The sequence below is a fragment of the Haliotis rufescens genome, unplaced genomic scaffold (assembly GCF_023055435.1).
Source record: "Haliotis rufescens isolate VD_foot unplaced genomic scaffold, xgHalRufe1.0.p SCAF_6, whole genome shotgun sequence".
NCBI classification, from domain to species: Eukaryota; Metazoa; Mollusca; class Gastropoda; order Lepetellida; family Haliotidae; genus Haliotis; species Haliotis rufescens.
The window spans coordinates 36,245,952-36,262,500 of record NW_025964334.1 but is presented as its reverse complement, the minus strand read 5'-3'; the positions used below and the strand labels follow the sequence as shown (position 1 = coordinate 36,262,500).

Sequence of the window (16,549 nt, the reverse complement as noted above, 5' to 3'; positions counted from 1 at the left end):
TGTGACAACATTTTAAGAGTTGTATAATGATCTTTGAAATCTTCGATTGTGGCTCTAAAGTGTACGCAAAGGCTGGGGCTGCTGGCATATTACTGGACATGAAAATGGAGAGGTAATAAATATGAGTTCAATACGTTTACACTTCACTCGTGACACAATGCAAGCTGGTGGTGCATTGTTCAAATTAAAATCAATAAACTAGTCTATAATCGCCCATCAATTGGCAGTCATATGATCTAGGCCGCTAGAGGGTGGTTCGACTCTTGTCATTTGTCGACAATATTCATCCGTACAGGTAATAAACATTTTTCATCTCTTGAAAATATATACATGTATTTGTACAATAAAATCTTGAAATGGAATTAGTTTAATCTTGAAATGATACAGTTTTGTATCTTCACACAGGAAGTGGGTACACATTTCAAATGTGTTACAGAATGTCTCTCTGTCACGAAAACAACCAACGACTACAAATTGCGAAAGTCTGTGCTTGTTGTCTTCTGCTCCTCAACCTGGTGTTTGGTATAGCTGTTATCACAGTCTACTCCTCTAAGTCACCCCACACACGACAGAGATCAACAGACTGGGAAAAGGTTTTGGAAGAGGTATGCATTCATTCTGGTTCTGCAACACTGGAAGTATAGCTGCATCGTGTGGCGATGAAAAAAAGTTTGTTTGTTGTTGTTTAAAGCCGCACTCAGCAATAATCCAGCTATATGACGGCGGTCTGTAAATAATCGATTCTGCACCAGACAATCCAGTGATTGACATCATGAGTATCGATCCACGCAATTGGGATAGATGACATGCATCAACAAAGTCAGCGAGCCTGACCACCCGATCCCGTTAGTTGCCTCTTACGACAAGCATAGTCGCCTTTTACGGCAAGCATGGGTTGCTGAAGACCTATTCTACCCCGGATCTTCACGGATCTGAAAGAAATGAAGTAATAAGGAAATACTTCTGTGTTATTTGCATTATCTAGAGTCGCAAAATGGCTGAAATAATGCCGATGCGACGTTTAATTTTAACTCACTCACTCATTATCTACATACTTCGGGATTATCATCTCAATAAACCAGTCATGATCAAGTATTCATATATTCATATTCTTATTCATTCACTATGCAATTATTGACAATAACTTCTAGACATTACATGATCTAGTAGGAAAAGAAGTAACTATAGACTACCCAATGAAACAGCACTTGATACTTAAACTCTCACGTCCTTGTCTCCTTTATCATACCGTAACTTATGGCAGCAATTGGTAGGCGATAGAGTCACAGAGAACAAATACAGACAGAGAACGTGACATTTACTTTCATATACAGCGTTTGGGCATAGAAATTGATCACTACCATGACGGTACATACACAATGTGATGATGGGTAGCTCGGAATCTATAGTGAACTGTCACTATATGTGATTATATTGATTTTAGCAGGGATATGTAAAACTTTCAGACACTATTGTGTACGTAATACAGTTTACTATTAACTAAATTATTATTATTCTTGTGTCGTAATTCCCCTATTCTCTTGCTTATTACATTTTCTGATTTGATGAGGGGGCACGGGTGGCCCAGTCGTCTAAGGCGTCGCGATTCGCTTTGCAGCGTTGCGTCCCTTGGGCACGCCAGAAACCTATGATTGTGGGTTCGAATCCCGGTTCGCCCTAATTATGTTTCTAGGTTTGTCAGCGCCATACCCGTGCTCGTGGGTTTCACCGAAGTGGTAAACGTCTGAGACCTGCATCACTTCGGGTTTTCCTCCCACATTAAGCTGACACGCCGTGATATAACTGGAATAATGTTAAAAGCGGCGTTAAACCCAACTCACTCACACTCATTCTGATTTGCTGAATTAACTGTATGGTAGGTGTACCTGGACACAGTGGATGTTTCAAGACAAAGGATTCCTGAACGTATGGGTTTATATGTTATGGATCATATTTTAATCATTAGTCTCTCTCTTTATTTCGGTAAATGGAGCCAACGACCCATGTGTACATTTGATTACATACGTTTGGAAGACATACAACATATTTAAGTAAAATATTTGACAAGGTACTTCACCAAAAGAGTAACTTGACTCCCCATCGTAAATAGTTTTAACTAAAGATTAACTCAGTGCCACTTGAGTATGTCAGTACTAGATTAAAACTGACCCGTAATTACTTACGAACGAAACGAGTTTCGAATGACCATCAAGTAGCAAGACGTTCAGTAAACGGTCAAAGTTCAAAGATCAAAGTAACTAAAACATTTCCCATACATGAAGAAGGTAGCAAACATATATAAGATACTATATCTCATATCAATAAATGATAAAAGCATGCGATTAAACCGCTAGAGAATAAGATTGACGGGAAGCAATGCGGTCACTAGACCGTGACTAAACTGGTTTTATGACCCTGTGACAAAAGCTAGAGTTGGAATACACGTACCGCTTCTTGGGGCCATTAAAAGATCATTTTTTTCTTATTAGGGTAAAGGCTATATGTTTCATGTATTCATCTTGTACGTAGCTGTGTGTACGCAGAGCAAACTAATAGGAAATGATTTTCATCCTCGATATATCCATAATTACATAATCGACCACTTTGTGGTGTATTAACATGAATCTACAAGTTTTAATATGCAATTGATGAGAGAAACATCGAAATTGTGCAAGGACAACTTTGAATTTCATGACAAATATGCAATTGAGGTACTGCTCTGTTCCAAAGTATCTTTGAAACATTAAATATGATGATGTTTTGGTACCGAAATTGTGCAAGGACAACTTTGAATTTCATGACAAATATGCAATTGAGGTACTGCTCTGTTCCAAAGTATCTTTGAAACATTAAATATGATGATGTTTTGGTACCGTTCAGGCCATGTTTCTTTCCTTTGCAAAGCTGTATTTTCGATGTGTAGATTTCGCGAAAGATTTCGAGAAAACATAATACACACTTAAGTCTGCCCTTTGTAAAACCACTTTTCAATTCTTGGTAGGTAGAGATTTGTTATGAACATGGAAAGGGCTTTGTCGCTTTTATTAATATCAACCTACTTTTAGTAGTTTACACAGTAAACATATATCGTTTTCCTTTCTTTTCATATAATTCCTTGAATATTTACCATTGACACCAAGACACAGCCACAATTCAACCCCATCTTTTTTCCCTTATAGGTAATGGATAATATGTGTTAACATTTATTTGGTTTTCGGTTTACAAAAAACGTCGTCATATCACAGTCTTTACATAGCACCAAAGTAGTACATCGATAAGTTACGTTTTTCAGTTGGGATCTTACCAATGGTCCACCTGAATGGTCTTGTACGTGATCTTTCAGTTGGTAAAATCCCCTACGCCCATCTACTGACAAATGGAACGAATGTATTTATCATTGTGAGTTCAAACGGTACAAAGTCTGATGTTCGGTACGTTTGTGAGACATTATGATCTACATTGTGTCCACCTAAGGACTCTCAAGGTGGAAACAAGTGTAACGTGACAGGCAAATGACGTTATATCAAACGACATGACGTCATGTTGTCCAAACAGGCCGGTCGGGCAAAGACGGTGACTGACCAATCGAGAGTTAGGTGTTTTGACGAGTAATGATAAAATTGCTTACACGTATTTCAGCGATCGTACCATTCTACAAAGATATCGATGTTCTTGTAATGTCGCCAGCCAACCCGCACCAAATGTCATGGGGGCACGTTGGAGTAGATAATAACATTATGTTAATGACATTACTGTAGTTGTTTATGGTCGATATTTTCATGTCTCTTTGTGTTTGATTTGTAGACATAAATAAGTATAAACTTAATTTATAACACTCATTGTGTTAATTGTTGTGTTGACCTAGATGCGGATAGGGAGGAGCATGGTGATCCTGATCCTGACCTGCAACTTCTTAATTTGTTGAAACCGGTTTCTCATTTCTCTGGTCTTGATTTCAACATTGAAACTGCAGGTATGTGAGACACATTGCGTGATGGTATAAGCGACCCTGTCAAAGTTACATATTGCTCCCAGCTTAAGATCATCAAATGGAGTAATCGGTCTGAAATGTATACAGATATCTTCGCAAAATAAAAAAAATATTTACATGTTATGGTGTTCTAGATCGAAAAAGGAATTTGACCACACTCCGAAACTGGGCCAACCCTGATGGTTCTGACAGAAAGCTCCTGTACAATGGAATGAGTTACGAGAACGGCTCCATCACAGTACCTGCAGCAGGAGTGTACCACATCACAAGTCATGCCAAGTTCTACGTCGAGGACAACAGGAAGGATGACAAGCCACTCCAAACATTCCAGCACCAGGTTGTCCGCTATAGCGCCTCCAGCCAGACACAGGTCGTGTTGTTTGAGAATGCCGTGACTGAGTGTAAAGAGGGCATCAATGACGGAGCTCACCTGGAGTACCCGAGTGATGCTGGTGGACTGGCTCAGTTAGATGCTGGAGACCAGGTGATGGTGAAGGTGTCCCACTTGCAGACGCTGAAGCATGATCGCGACTGGCACTCTTTTGACGTTGTACTCATCTGAGGGTACGTGAAAACCTGGCTTCAGAACAGGTGTTCAAATATATTTGATTGTGTATACAAGGACATGACTTATTTCATATGTGGCCCCTAAAGCACAATTGTAGTAGAACACTCTAAAATGTCAAGTGAAGAATTTATATTAGCGTAGTGCAAAAACATAACACATTAATAGAAACTTATCTCATTACATCAACATGTGTTGTATTTCGAATATTATTATTATTATGTTTAGCTTAACAAGAAGATATTTTAAGTGAAGGTTGTATTTTTTTCAGAAATATATTTATTACTGTAAATCTTGAAATTATCCTCTCAAGCATCACTGGATTTATATCTAAATAAAATGTCTTATGTCAGGTTTACAGGAGAATCCTCACCTTCATCCAACCTTAGATACATCCAATCACACACCAAATAGCACCGCTTATTAGCGCTGAGAAGAGTTCTTCCGCCGAAAGAAAACAAGGCGCATGTCGCGTGGGTGGCGTCTGTCTGGACTTGCAGGTGTGATCAGTGATGACATAAGTGAGTTGAACTCTTGCCTTGACCCCAGTGACAATTCCTAGGATGTAATTCGTGTTTTAATGACATTGTTTATATACTTGTTACAAGTGCTGCTCAATAAACAGTGATGTGGAATACATAGTTGTTTGTTTTCAGCGTATGTCTAAGTTGGTATTTCTGATATCCAAAATGTCTTATCGTTGATATAAATGCGATGCAGAGGTTTCTGGCGTGTCCAAGGGACGCAACTCTGCACAGCGAATCGCGGCGCATTAGACGACTGGGCCACCCGTTCCCTCAATTTCAGTTGAGAAAGAAGAAACGTCAATTTTAATTATACTACCGAAATAAATGGCAGCCGTCTGTAAAAGCCCTTCTTCTCAAAGTTATAAGTGAATGATTTCTAATAATAGATGAAGAATGCCAATAAATGTTATTGTGAAATCATAAACATTAAATATAAACTAAATATTAAACTAAATATTAAATATAACTATTATATCATGAAAAACAGTTGGCACAGCCTCATGTTGATGTTAATGTTTAAATCAATTGTGTGTCAATGAGTGTAAAAGTGTAACAGCAGGGACCGATATCTCACATCAGTAAGTTTGGTTTGACGCTGCTTTGAACAGTATTTCAATTTTACACTCTCGTTCGCCCGCTTCAGCGGTGTTCAGGTATCCCTGGTCACGTGCTACCACGTGCTTCCACGTGCACAGTGACGGAGAACCGGTTATATTATGACGAACACTATTAGCAACTGACTGGGACGGTGGGGTCGCCGGGTTACGCTGAAGACTCGGTGCAAAACCATACTCACTCATTCACCCACTCCCCACTAGCGACTGCAAATGATCTGCTGGTATTGGAATGGCACGTGAGTTGTTTTGTGTGGAATTCCCAACGCCTCTATCGAGTGTGCTAAACATCAACCACCAATTTTGGTTTAATGATTTACATGTTACATACTGAGTGATGCATTCATTCATATCTCCGAGGTACTATTGTACGGTCCCAATCCATCTATTGATTCTAAATTAAAGTCTTCAATTAGGAAGGAATGTCTTTGTACGCACCGTCCTGCTTTAAACGCTTTTCACACAAAAAAACGGTGGGTGTTTAAAATGGAGTACAATAAAGTGTATGGAATCTTTCCACATGGTGATCGTGAACATTTCAGAGCGTCATCCGTGATACTACATAATGTCCACGTGCAACGGGCCAATGCATGACTATTTGCCACAGATGGGTTCCAACTATGTTTCTCGCAGCTCGACAATATTGACATGTCCACGAGTAAAATTGGATAGGGGGTCAGTGCAACGCGGGTACAGGTGCACCTTTCTCTCGAGGTGGTGGTGTTTGTTGGTTAACGCTGCACTCGGCAATATTCCAGCTATATGACGGCGGTCTGTAATTTATCGAGTATGGACCAGACAATCCAGTGATTGACATCATGAGCATCGATCCACACAATTGGGATACGATGACATGCATCAACCAAGTCAGCGAGCCTGACCACCCGATCCCGTTAGTCGCTTCTTACGACAAGCATAGTCGTCTTTTATGGCGAGCATGGGTTGCTGAAGACCTATTCTACCCCGGATCTTCAAGGGTCACTTTCTCTCGAAGTCTAGGACATTTCATGTCAGAAAGAATTCCTTAAACCTGGCCAGGTTATATGAATTATGACAGATAAACACATTCAATCGATCCATACCATTGCAGAATGTTGTTTTTACAACGTGCTTATTATGCAGTTCCTTTAATCTGAGAGAATGGAACTACTGTAAAATACGTTTATAACGAACACGCTTATGACGAACTGACGGATATTACAAACTTAAATTTGGGTCCCCGCCATTTGCTGTATAGATGTTGTGTGTATGCTTATAACGAACTACGGTTATAACGAACTTAAATTAGTGGTCCATTTGAGTTCGTTATAACCGTTGTTTACTGTAGTACGGCAGGATCTCGAAGATGTTATTGTATCGTACCTCAGGTTGAACCTGTCCCTTTGTTAATTTTACAAACCTCGTTAGGTGATCGAAATGTGATGCGTTTTGGTGACACAATCGCAATTACTGGATCCCATCTACCAATCAAGCTATTTCACGTCAGTATTGTCGTCAGTAACGACACTAAAGTCTCGTTTCTCACTCGGGAAACTCACTTGAAACGTTGTTAGGTTTTCGTTACGATTTGTCACTTTTAAGTACTGATTTTAATACAAACAAATAATAATAAGAGTAAATTCATCAAGAAAGTGCCAAATGAAATATAACAAATTTGGTAATCGGTTAACTGAACTACCCTTGTATCCCAGCCTGATGGGGTCAACTGGAGTTTAAGTTAGAGAAAGACCGGGGTGGATGTGTTTTTGACTTGTGAATTACCTGCGAACGCACCTCGCTCGCGGAACTCGTTCGGCTTTTTCACACGTAATTCAAAGATTAGAAATACCTCGGTCATTCTCTAATTTATCACGGCGCGTCAGCTTGATGTGAGAGGAAAGACCAAAGCCGATTTTAAACGTTTACCACTTTTGTGTCTTCTGTGTCAGTAAGGCGCTGACAAACCTAGAAACACAATCACGGCGAACCGGGATTCGAGACCCAGATCATACAGGGACGCAACACTTCCCATCTCATTGGGACGCTGCCAACTGGCCTCCGCATGACCCTTAGAGGAAGATGGAAACGCCATTTGTCTGTTGGGATCCACTTAAACTGAGTTCCATATTTGGATTATATTGACAATCGTCGCAAACTGCCATATCAATAAACGTCTGAATACACACGATACATGTCCAGATAGAGAGGTCCCGATACGATTGGTGATATGATAGACGACTAACCGTCACTTGTAATGCTTGGAGACAGGGATTCCAACAGGGAGTGATATGTTTGTTTGTTGTTTTACGCCACATTCATCAATATTCAAGCTATATGACGGCGGTCTGTAAATAATCGAGTCTGGACCAACAAACTAGTGATTGATATCATGAGCATCGATCCACGCAATGGGGATATGATAACATGCTTCATCCAAGTCAGCGAGCCTGACCACCCGATCCCGTTAGTCCCCTCTTACAACAAGCATAGTCGCCTTTTATTGAAGACCCGTAAAGATTCCGGGGTAGAATTGGCCTTAAGCAACCCCTACTTGCCGTATGTACTAGTATCCATGAGGTACCTGTATTGTTTTCGTGTGAACACTTGACTTGCCCTTGCGTGTGTTTGTGACGGGTGCCATCACACGGGCAGGATACGCTCAGCTGGTATCATCACGTTTTGATAGTGAATAATGAACACATTCTTACGTTGCAATCGTAATTGTACAATGGGCTTTTAGTAAGATTTCTTATGATTGCGGAAACAGTATTGTCGTTCATATAAACTATTTCAAGAACAGTCGGGAGCAGTCACGCACCTGAAAATGGTGATCACGTTAAATTAGAGAGAAAGCATAAAATGTCAATGCCAGAGAACACCCAGTCTCGATCATATGCCGAAACAGATTCCACCGGGGAAACGGCAAAACAGCGAGGAAAACCATGCCAATGGTACACAGAGATGACACCAGGTGCTCGCGAAAAGGGCAAGCATATTCTGAGATTTGACACTGATGAAGTGAATGACTTGGTTTTTTATATATAGCACTGACATAATTGCTCTTTTGTTAGACAAGTGGCGGTCTTGAGAGGTTGATAACAGATGGAACAGTCTACGCTTCTTTGGCATCCCTTAAGATGAGGATGAGTCTGCAGACGCCTCCATTAATCGCCCCCCATCAAGATCATGGTCATCTGGAGATATTTTACGAGCTCATTCCAATTCGCCAAAGTTTCTTCATCCAGATGATCCATGTCTAGTTTCTGTTGGCAAGTCTTTTTGAAGGTAATATAGAAGCTGACTTTACGAGAAGACAGTAGACTAAGTTGAAGAACTCACGGCAGAGAGGCGGGATAAATTTCCTCCCACATCTTTCCGTTGTGGAAAGTTAATCGTAAAAGATGCCGTTAGTAACCAGGACAGTGATACAGGATTGCAGTTCAGCAATTACAAGGATGGGAACGGGTCACTGGTAAATCTGGAACTGATTCTACCCTTCTTGATCATAGTTCATCTGATACCAGAGCGAGTGATGAAAATGGACTGTCCCGACACGCTTGTCGAAACACCTCGAGTCTCATGAACATCGGAGGTGGCAACAGTTCACCACGTCTATTAAAGTATGTGCAGGATGAACCCGGGGCTGCTTTATGTGTAAGGGCCGAAAGTTTACCTGCTTTAGGAGGTGGAAGCTGGCCGTGAAGGGAAGAAACTCCAGGTAGGAAGGGCGACACGAGTGTTGAGACAAGATTGCAAGTTGGCACTGGCAGTGAAGACCGACGGCGCCTAACACTGAGAGACTGTTGGGGAGGGGAGTAACTACCCGGATGTCCCAGTAGGCAAATAGCGAGGAGGTCAAAACCAGGATCAGGTTTTAATTTCGAACTTTACCATTAAGAAACATGGTATGTCACTTGGCTCAACTTGAGACCTATAATTATGGATTTATTGACTTCATAAACACATGACTATATTTCTTATTCGAGACATTGTGGCGGTCGGGTAGCCTAGTGGTTAAAGCGTTCGCTCGTCACGCCGAAGACCCGGGTCCGATTCCGCCACATGGGTACAATGTGTGAAGTCCATTTCTGGTGTCCCCCGGGGTATTGTTGGAATATTGCTTAAAGCGGCGTAAAACCATACTCACTCATCAAGGTAATCATCAACCCAAGGACAAATGGTTCATAAAGCATGAACAGTCACCTATACTGCCATTCCCCATGTTTTAATTGCAGTCAGTATATTGTAAACATATTTTAACATGATACATAAAACATGAGATGCGGCTAATTAATTGTTTCTTCGCAACGGTTCATCTCTTCATAGGTCAGACGAATGCTTGGCGTGAGAGGTGTATTATTCAGCAGCCTTTGTAGTCACATTTAACAAACAAATCGATCATTGGTAAGTACCTTAAATTCAGTGGGATCAGAATATACAACATCGGATCAAATTAACATGCGGTGTTACGCGCCACTGACGTTTAGATAAAGGTCTCCTGATTAATTAATACAACATTCGCCGTCAGTATAGACGCGGAAGATGCAGCAGTGCTCCTGGCCGCTCATTTCTCGTGGTTCATGTTATGATAACCACTGATTAAACATGTTAGTGGAACAGATGTTCGCGCTTATGTTCTCTAATTTTCTGGAACCAACTGGGAACATTGTTCTGGTCAGGAGTCAGTTAAGCTGTGCTGCGGCTTGCACTGGTGTGGAGGACTGTTCTTCCTTCTTCTACAACCCCGACAGCAGGTCTTGTCTGGTCACTCTCCAGCGACACTTCACCAGTGCCGGGCTGGTTGCAGCAGCTGGCTACAAGTACTACATGGCACGCTCAGGTCAGTTTTCATTCTCGTGACAGATTTGTAAGAATACATATCCAAATACACCAACTTTGGGTTGAAACTTCTAATACCATAAAACAAGAGCTTGGTTTGTTTGATACCTAACCCCACGGATACCGTTATTATCCTTACGCACATTTATATAGGTTCTGAAAAAACGAACGCTGTGTGAAAATTGCTGCACTGGATCAACCTCTAACTAGGGGCGGTCGAGTAGCCCAGTGGCTAAAGCGTTCGCTCACCACACCGAAGTCCCGGGTTCGATTCCCGACATGGGTACAATGTGTGAAACCCATTTCTGGTGTCCCCCGCCGTTAAATTGCTGGAATATTTCTAAAAGCGGCGTAAAACCATACTCACTCACTCACTCACTCACTCACTCGCTGCAGCAACATACATGTTCGGTGACTTTAGGAGCCAATGAAATTCCTTATTTGTTCACGCCGCATTTTGAAGTCATGGTTCAGTAAAAAAGGACTTTACATTATTTTTTCCATGTTTCTTCAAAGTATTTTGCTTCAATAGCAACTCATGTTACCGCTATGCAATAAACGCGATACTGTGATAGTGTGTTGGATCAGTGAATGGCATCAGATAATGAACCTCTGGCTGTTTCTTTTCAGACTGCGACCAAGAATGGGCTGTATTCGGGATGTCCTGCTACTGGAAGAGTCCAGTAGCACAAAATGTTGGACAAGCAAGGGTAATATGCTCGTTTTTCACCTTGTAACCATACACTGAACGCTCAGTCCATCGATATGCGATTATATGTGCAACGATGCAGTAAAACGCTACACGTGTGTACACTACTCAAAAAATGAAACGCATAGTTGATTCAGAGTACGTGATTCAGTGATGGTTTCACAATGTGCATATTGTTGGGGGTTCTTTTCACACGAACTGGTTTAAATTACCACGCGAATAAACCGCTTTCATGTCAGAACGCAAAAACAAAACCATAAAAACAAAAATACCCCGAAAGTTACATGAATCTCACACTAGTTTTATTTATCACATACCCAAAGAGCACGTGAATACAAGCGACAAAACCCTTTCCAAAATACAAATTAATCTGTCCTAGCAAGAGGATGATTAATTGTACCTCAAGAGTGAGTGAGTGAGTTGGGTTTAACGCCGCTTTTAACAGTATTCCAGTCATATCACGGCGTGTCAGCTTAATGTGGGAGGAAAGCCCGAAGTGATGCAGGTCTCAGACGTTTACCACTTCGGTGAAACCAACGAGCACAGGTATGGTGCTGACAAACCTAGAAACATAATCGGGGCGAACCGGGATTCGAACCCACAATCATAGGTTTCTGGCGTGCCCAAGGGACGCAACTCTGCACAGCGAATCGCGGCGCCTTAGACGACTGGGCCACCCTTGCCCCTTGTACCTCAAGAGATGAAGAAATAAAATCCTGTCTAGGCTCAGAGAAACAACGCTACTGGCACGAAGATGCTGATGACTCTCAGTTCGTCCTGACAAGAGAAGCGTGCTGACATTTCTCATGTTGTAATATTGAATGCATTTTTTAAACACTGACAGTAAATATGTGTGAATGCCCTAATGTAAACAATGTTCAACTCGGGTATGAGTTTTCTATTTTGAATATTATCTAATGATGACATATAAATTTGTATGACATTTATTGTAAACTACTCTTTTACGCCGGAATTTAAAATAAGTATCTCATATCTACTGAATTAGTGAGTATAGTTTTACGCCGCTTTTAGCAATATTCCAGCAATATCACGGCGGGGGACACCACAAATGGGCTTCACGCATTTAACCCATGTCGGGAATCGAACCCGGGTCTTCGGCGTGACGAGCGAACGCTTTAACCACTAGGCTACCCGACCGCCCCTCTACTGAATTATATTAGTTGGGCTTGCATTCATTCACTGTTGGGACCCGTGAAGATTCGGGGAAGAATAGGTCTTCAGCAACCCATGTTTGCCCTAAATGGCGACAATCCTTGTCTTCACGGGTTCGGGTGGTCAGGCTCGTTGACTTGGTTGATGCATGTTATCGTATCCCAATTGTGTGGATCGATGTTCATGTCAGTCACTGGATGATCTGGTCCAGACTCGATTATTTACAGACCGCCGTCATATAGCTGGAATATTGCTGAGTGCAGCGTTAAACAACAAACAAACATATCACTCCCGGCTGGAATATGACTCCAAGCATTACAAGTGACGGTTAGTCGTCTATCATATCACCAATCGTTTCGGGACCTCTCTATCTAGACATGGATCGTGCATATTCAGACGTTTATATGGCAGTTTTGCGAAGATTGGCAATATAATCAAAAGATGGAACTCAGTTTAAGTAGGTCCCAACTGACATATCGTCATTTCTCCAGGTGACATGTATTAATAAGGGCGGACTCATGGCATCTACCAATACACCAAATGAAAACAGACTCATCAAGAAAGGTAAGTCTGCCTACGGCAACCCACAAGGGTCATATCATTGTTTTCCTTTCTTGAAACTTCAAGATATTATTTTAAAAACATATAAAACAAGATATTAGTTTGAAAGTTCAAGATACTCTCGATGTGTTGTTGAAACTTCAATACTCTCTGTTGAAAATTCAAGATACTATGTCGACAATTTCCATTACATTAAGTTGAATTTTCAAGACAATACATTCAATGCTGTAACAATATCTGTAATGTGTACCATGTCATATGTGATGACGTCATCTCTACATGTGTCGCCATGAAAGGAGACTCAAACTTATATCTCCAGCGTCATTATCATGGTGGATTTGGTCCCAATAACTTGTGGCAACGCTGTTATTGCATTTGAAATTAGAACATAGTACCTTGAAATTTCGACCCGTGAAGACCCGGGCTCAGCAACCCATGCGTGCCGTAAAAGTCGAAGACCGCCTCCGTGGCCTAGTGGTAGAGCGTCCGCCCGGAGAGCGGAAAGTCCGGGGTTCGATCCCCGACCGCGTCATACCAAAAGACGTTAAAAGATGGTACTTGTTGTTATCCTGTCTGGCGCTCGGCATTAAGGGGCTAAAACAAGGACTGGTCGGCCCAGAGTCAGTATACTGTGTCTGAGTGGGGTATTCATGTTAAACTGCGGCATGGTATCTCAGTGTGCTAGCACTATAAATCGGCATCAGTCCGGACTAGTACAAGCAGCCACACACACACACGTGCATGCACGTCGCTATATAAGTGCAATAATCTTGGACGCGACGTTAAACCCAATTTCACCTCACCTCACCTTAAAAGTCGACCATGCTTGTCGTAAGAGGCGACTAACGGGAGTGGGTGGTCAGGCTCGCTGACTTTGTTGATGCATGTCATGGTATCCCAATTGCGTAGATCGATGCTCATGATGTCAATCACTGGATTGTCTGGCCCAGACTCGATTATTTACAGACCGCCGTCATATAACTGGAACAATGCTAAGTACGGCGTTAAACAACAAAGAAAACCTTGACTTGAAATTTCAACATTTCACCTTGCTTTCAGTGGGGCTTCCGTTGTAAGTGACTTCGTTTGCATTCGATGACACGGTTGATTGCCTGTCTTCGTACCCCGAATGCGTGGATCGTATGAGCCCTATACCTGGATTGTCTGGTCCAGACTTCATTATTAACAGGCGACTATGCTTGTCGTAAGAGACGACTAACGGGCTCGCTGACTTTGTTGATGCATGTCATCGGTCCCAATTACAGGGATCGATGCTCATGATGTCAGTCACTGGGTTGTCTGGTCCAGACTCGAGTATTTACAGACCGCCGTCATATAGTTGGAATATTGCTGATTGCGGCGTTAAACAACAAACAAACAAACAAAATTTACAGCCCGCCGTCATATTGCAGCGTTAAACAAAATCGCTATATACAAACAAATAATTGTGACATTCTGTAACGTTACTTAATTTCTCGCAGAATTTGGATCAGGATTTTGGATCGGAGGTAGTGATGAAGTGGAGGAAGGGAAGTGGATCTGGCCAGATGGTCAGCCGGTCACTCTGAACTATTGGGCCGAGGGTCAACCGGACAACGGATCCAGCGACCACTGTATGGAACAATGGGGACATAAGGAGGGGTGGAACGATGGACCCTGTTGGTTTCCTCTGTCGTTTCTATGTGAAAAATAATTTTCAGCATAAAGTAGCATAACATTTAATCATACCTAACAGTTGAATGCAGGACTCTGATTGGTTGAGAGCAATTCTATTATTTCCAATATACCCCAGTAACATGTAAGTTACATTTGTAATTCCCCGCCCGAATTGCCGAACGCATGGCATTACATATAAAACATACCAACCGCGCACTTGTTTCTCAAATAATTGATATAAGACGCTATTCTCCGGATATTAACGATATTTTCCGAATGAAAAAGATCTAGGGGGAATAACTCTGAGTTTGTTTTCTGTCGTCTGCTAATGAACGCATTCGTGACCAACTCGTGTTATTCCGAGACAAGTTACGGAAAGGGGCGAGTGGTGACGAATGCTAATCGTCATCAACCAATGTCCGCCTCGAGAGCGATGAACAACAACATCTTTGGATATAATATTAAGAGGAATGGAACGATGGACAATGACGGTTTCCTCTTTCATTACTACGTGAAAAATTTATTCAAAATGAGCGTATATTAAGATTATATAACCTAGGGATCGGCCGCGTTGATTTTCCTTTTCATTGTAGAAGTACGTCAAATGGAAGATAAAGTCGTATAATAGTTGTAACGTCACTATATCGAAGCAGTAAAGGTACTTGCATGGTATGGGGCGGTGTGGTAGCCTTGTGGTTGAAGCGTTCGCTCGTCACGCTTAAGACCCGGGTTTGATTCTCCTCATGCGTACAATACGAGAAGCCCATTTATGGTGTCCCTCTTCGTGATATTGCTGGAACAGTGTTGAAAAGCGCGCAAAACCGTAATCACTCACATACTTGCATGACATGACTTGGGTTTACTTTCAAAAGCTTATATTAATATAATTGTTGTCATTTTCCTATTCGCGGGAACTGAACACGTTTATCCATACCCGTGTTTTATTGCTGCGAGGCGAGGGTCTTACATCTAAAAGTATTAATTTTTTTATGAATCAATGTGTTATTCAGTTGTTATCAGTCACTCTTTTCCGCCATGAATTCTATTGTATATATTATTTGAGACAATCACCTCTTTGCAGTCTAAACAACGTGTATTTTCAATCAAGTTCTTTGTTTAAAACGTAGTTATACTTTATTACTTGCACCTTTCTTTTTAGGACTATTATATTATATTTAGGGTTAAAATTTCAATAATTTAATCTATGAAATTGGAAATTTGTATCATATCTACTAAAGCTTAAAATAAAAATTGGCAATTAACACGTACTGTTTCGCTTTTTTTATCTTAGCGTTAAGGACACAGAGAGAGAGAGAGAGAGAGAGAGAGAGATAGGGAGAGAGAGAGAGAGAGAGAGAGAGAGAGATGGGGGAGGAAAGCCCAAATTTGTCTGCGGTGTTGATCCTAAAGGCCAAAAGAACATATTGAAACAAGGTATAACATTGTTAATTAGATGATGGAAAGAGAAAACCATGAAGAACATAATAATATATTGTTATAAATTGCACCAATTTATCCATAAATTCTATTGTATTTTGAGGCATTTTCACACCTGTCAGGCGTAATTCAAAAGAGCGTTACAGAGCGTTACACAATGTACATCAGTTTGCGACAGGGATCTGTCACAACACATTAGATCTGTTTCATTTTTCGTGTCGCTGGGTCGTACATGTGTTAATACTATTCTGTGACAGATGCTTGGCTCAATGAGTAAATAAAAGCCCCAGAAAGTTCTTATTTTGTTATCTGCTACAGATCATTCTCACTTTCAATAATCCAAAGTGAGGGCCAGAACTCAGTTGTTTCTATTTTCAACAGTACTTTAGGTCCTCCGCGTGAAGTGTTTCCAAACTGAAACAATATGTTAACCCAGAAATCTGTACGTAAAAGAACTTGGTGTGAAATCAACAAACAAGCAGCAAATGGTATACAATT

At 41.3% G+C, this 16,549-nt stretch overlaps 2 protein-coding genes across 3 annotated transcripts; both read left to right on the top strand.

Annotated features, from left to right (window-relative positions):
- The first annotated feature begins 229 nt into the window (after positions 1–229).
- On the top strand, positions 230–4,868 carry LOC124148507. Of its 2 annotated transcripts, none has more exons than XM_048386242.1 (5): positions 230–295; positions 406–605; positions 1,881–1,926; positions 3,866–3,973; positions 4,126–4,868. In XM_048386242.1, the coding sequence occupies exons 2-5, from the start codon at positions 426–428 to the stop codon at positions 4,551–4,553; spliced, it is 762 nt and encodes a 253-aa protein (XP_048242199.1). In that variant the 5' UTR covers positions 230–295; positions 406–425; the 3' UTR covers positions 4,554–4,868. The 2 variants fall into 2 exon arrangements, with proteins under 2 accessions (XP_048242199.1, XP_046375571.2); XM_046519615.2 differs by having other exon boundaries at positions 231–295; positions 437–605.
- Positions 4,869–10,033: 5,165 nt separating this feature from the next.
- On the top strand, positions 10,034–15,876 carry LOC124148506 (galactose-specific lectin nattectin-like). The gene is made up of 4 exons (XM_046519614.2): positions 10,034–10,516; positions 11,146–11,225; positions 12,889–12,961; positions 14,440–15,876. The coding sequence occupies exons 1-4, from the start codon at positions 10,282–10,284 to the stop codon at positions 14,649–14,651; spliced, it is 600 nt and encodes a 199-aa protein (XP_046375570.2). The 5' UTR covers positions 10,034–10,281; the 3' UTR covers positions 14,652–15,876.
- The last annotated feature ends 673 nt before the right edge of the window (positions 15,877–16,549 follow it).

Coding starts and splice junctions, on each gene's coding strand:
- LOC124148507 (XM_048386242.1), top strand. CDS start 426: ATGTGTTACAGAATGTCTCTCTGTCACGAAAACAACCAACGACTACAA. Junction 1,927..3,865: donor AAGACAAAGGATTCCTGAAC/GTATGGGTTTAT, acceptor GTGTTGACCTAG/ATGCGGATAGGGAGGAGCAT. Junction 3,974..4,125: donor TTTCAACATTGAAACTGCAG/GTATGTGAGACA, acceptor ATGGTGTTCTAG/ATCGAAAAAGGAATTTGACC.
- LOC124148506 (XM_046519614.2), top strand. CDS start 10,282: ATGTTAGTGGAACAGATGTTCGCGCTTATGTTCTCTAATTTTCTGGAA. Junction 10,517..11,145: donor GTACTACATGGCACGCTCAG/GTCAGTTTTCAT, acceptor GTTTCTTTTCAG/ACTGCGACCAAGAATGGGCT. Junction 12,962..14,439: donor AAACAGACTCATCAAGAAAG/GTAAGTCTGCCT, acceptor AATTTCTCGCAG/AATTTGGATCAGGATTTTGG.